Source organism: Myotis lucifugus, unplaced genomic scaffold (assembly GCF_000147115.1).
Source record: "Myotis lucifugus unplaced genomic scaffold, Myoluc2.0 scaffold_629, whole genome shotgun sequence".
Taxonomy (NCBI): Eukaryota; Metazoa; Chordata; class Mammalia; order Chiroptera; family Vespertilionidae; genus Myotis; species Myotis lucifugus.
The window spans coordinates 12,894-15,825 of record NW_005871677.1 but is presented as its reverse complement, the minus strand read 5'-3'; the positions used below and the strand labels follow the sequence as shown (position 1 = coordinate 15,825).

The window sequence follows — 2,932 nt, the reverse complement described above, 5'->3', positions numbered from 1 at the left end:
TGCCAGGTACAGCGTTTGCGGCCCCTGAAGGCTGGCGTGGGACTGCTCTGATCCGCGCGCGGCGGCGGAGCATGGAGGGCCCCCCGGAAGGGGAGGCGCCGGCGGCGGCGCGGGCCGCGGTGCTTCAGCACAGCTCGGCGCTGCCGTCCGAGAGCGCCCAGGTCCGGGGCTACGACTTCAACCGTGGCGTGGACTACCGCGCGATGCTGGAGGCCTTCGGCACCACTGGTTTCCAGGCCACCAACTTCGGGCGCGCGGTGCATCAAATCAATGCCATGGTGAGGCGGGGGCGTGGCCTCTAGTGGCACCAGCGCAGTGCAGTTCGTGGAGGGGGCGGGGCTTACCTGAGAAAGGCGCGTCCTTCGTAGGGGCGGCCCAATGGTTGGAGAGGTGGGCCATACCGGGGTTGGAGTTTCTGTGTTAAAGAGAGGAAGTTGCCCCCCCCCACCCCAGCAGCGATATCCTAACATCAATAAGGGGCGGGGACTGACTCTAGGTAGAGGGCGGTTTATAGTCTTTGTCTATTTTCTGAAGTGGAAGGAGCCCAGGGCTAGACCGTGGCCTGGAAGGAGGAATTGGAAGAGCCTAAGTCAGGGCAGGGCCTTGGATTTGCTCCTCCCAGCGGAAAGGCGGCTGAATCCTGCAAAGATGCTCCGATTCCCGAGTGAGGCAAAGCGAGGGTGTGCCGCCGAGCCAACCTGTGAAAGGGGCGGAGTTGCACTCCCTCCCCTGGTTCCTGGTATAAGTGGTCCTCTTTCCGAGTGGGCAGGGCTTGGGAGCGGAGTGTAATCCTGAAAACCACCGGGGTCCTTGGGCTGGAGTTTGGGTTCAGAGGTTAATTTGACTCCTCTCTCGCACACAGATAGAGAAGAAGCTGGAGCCTCTGCCGCAGGATGAAGACCAGCACGAAGACCTGACCCAGAGCCGCCGCCCACTCACCGGCTGCACCATTTTCCTGGGCTACACGTCCAACCTCATCAGTTCAGGCATTCGTGAGACCATCCGCTATCTCGTGCAGCACAACATGGTGAGGAGCTGATGGGATGGGCTGTGGCCTTGACCACTCTGGGGTCAGTGGGCAATAAGATCACTGGTATTTTAGTAAGATAGAGAGATATGGGCCAATTCTAAGCAGAGGGACAGGATTGAGTTTTGTTTTGCAGCAGACATTCCTGTAAAGTTACTAGATGAGGGTTGGGAGTTAGGAGCCCTGCCCAGAATGAGGGCTGGGTCCTCCTATCTGGGCCAACCTCATTGCCTGTGGCTGCAGGTGGATGTCCTGGTTACTACGGCTGGGGGCGTGGAGGAGGATCTCATCAAGTGCCTGGCACCCACATACCTGGGCGAGTTCAGCCTCAGGGGGAAGGAGCTACGCGAGAACGGGATTAACAGGTGGGGGGCCTAAGTGGTGTTGGGCGGGGGAGCTGGACTGAGGGTCCTGGGGCCTGATGCCTATCTGCCTCCTGTCTCCAGGATTGGGAACCTGCTGGTGCCCAATGACAATTACTGCAAGTTTGAGGACTGGCTAATGCCCATTCTGGACCAGATGGTGCTGGAGCAGAACACAGAGGTGGGGCTGGAACAACTGGGGGCTAGCATGGGGGCAGTAAGGGAAGGCACCACTGGCTGAAGCTGATGTCCCCTCCCAGGGTGTGAAGTGGACGCCTTCCAAGATGATTGCCCGCCTCGGCAAGGAGATCAACCACCCAGAGTCAGTGTATTACTGGGCCCAGAAGGTGAGGGGCTGGACTCGTTTCATCTTCACAGTCGCCTAGGGAGTCAGTGCTGTTCTCATCACCTGCACTCTTCGATGAGGAATTTCAGACACAGGCTCGGCAGCTTTTCTGAGGTCACGCAGCTATTGAGTGTGGTCCTCATATCCTGGCTCTACTCCTACACCACCTGGGAGCAGTTGGGGCAGTGCTAGGGCCCCTGCTCCTCAGAGGCTATGACGTCCAGCAGTGGGAACAATAACAGCCTGCCATTCTCTATGTGCTGGGCATGGGCCTAAGTGTTTTGGGTGGGTTTTCTTATAAATGCGTCCTCGTCTGTGAGGGAGGTACTGTTGTTACTGTCATTTTACAGTCAAGGAAACTGAGGCCCAGAAAAGTTAAACCCCATGCCCAGAATCGGGCAGAGAGGGAATGCTGCCAGAATGGGGACCAGCCTCTCCCCTCCAGGATCTGACTCCTGCTGCTGTCCTGTCCTGCACTCCCCCAGAACCACATCCCCGTACTGAGCCCGGCACTCACAGATGGCTCGCTGGGCGACATGATCTTTTTCCATTCCTACAAGAACCCGGGTCTGGTCTTGGACATCGTGGAGGGTGAGGTGTGGGGGCCAGAGGAGTCGGGGAGGAGGGCTGGCTGGGCCCGGGGCCTGATCACAGTTCTCTTCCCCAGATCTGAGGCTCATCAACACACAGGCCATCTTTGCCAAGCGCTCTGGCATGATCATCCTGGGTGGGGGTTTGATCAAGCACCACATCGCAAATGCCAACCTCATGGTGAGTGGGGATGGAGCACCTGGTCCCTAGTGTGGGGGTGGCACTTGGGTCTGCCATGCAGCGATGTCTGTGTGCTAGGCCTAGGCCCCATCCTGGAGACACAGCCATGGACAGGCCAGGATCCCTGCCTTCCTGGGACTGATGTTTTAGTTGGGGAGAGAGTAAGTTAGGTGGCAGTCATTGCCATGGAGAAAAATGAGGGATGACAAGATGGTAATAAAAAGGTACACTGTACCAAAAAGAGAAGCCTTTCTGGGAAATGTGACCTGTGAATAGAGCAAATTTAGTAGATGTCTCCCTTGAGCCATGTGGTTGCCTTGAGGAAGAGGTCCCAGCAGAGGGAACAGCCAGTGTAAAGGCTCTGAGGTGGCTGTTTTCTAAGTTAGGAACAGCTGGGAGGCCTGTGAAGGGGGGAGAGTGGGAGGT

The 2,932-nt window shown here is 57.7% G+C and overlaps 1 protein-coding gene across 4 annotated transcripts in view; it reads left to right on the top strand.

Moving 5' to 3' along the window:
• Positions 1-6: 6 nt before the first annotated feature.
• The window catches only part of DHPS (deoxyhypusine synthase), a 4,242-nt gene continuing 1,316 nt past the window's right edge, over positions 7-2,932 (top strand). For 2 of the 4 annotated variants that reach the window (XR_002826777.1, XM_023746122.1), the window contains exons 1-7: positions 7-278; positions 863-1,027; positions 1,271-1,392; positions 1,474-1,570; positions 1,650-1,736; positions 2,181-2,326; positions 2,403-2,506. Coding sequence is in view for 3 of the 4 variants with exons in the window: in XM_023746122.1 (XP_023601890.1) it covers positions 72-278; positions 863-1,027; positions 1,271-1,392; positions 1,474-1,570; positions 1,650-1,736; positions 2,181-2,326; positions 2,403-2,506 (928 nt within the window). In the remaining variant the exon portion in view is untranslated. The remainder of the gene's footprint in view (positions 279-862; positions 1,028-1,270; positions 1,393-1,473; positions 1,571-1,649; positions 1,737-2,180; positions 2,327-2,402; positions 2,507-2,932) is intronic. The other 2 variants (XM_023746121.1, XM_023746120.1) reach the window with 1 other exon arrangement.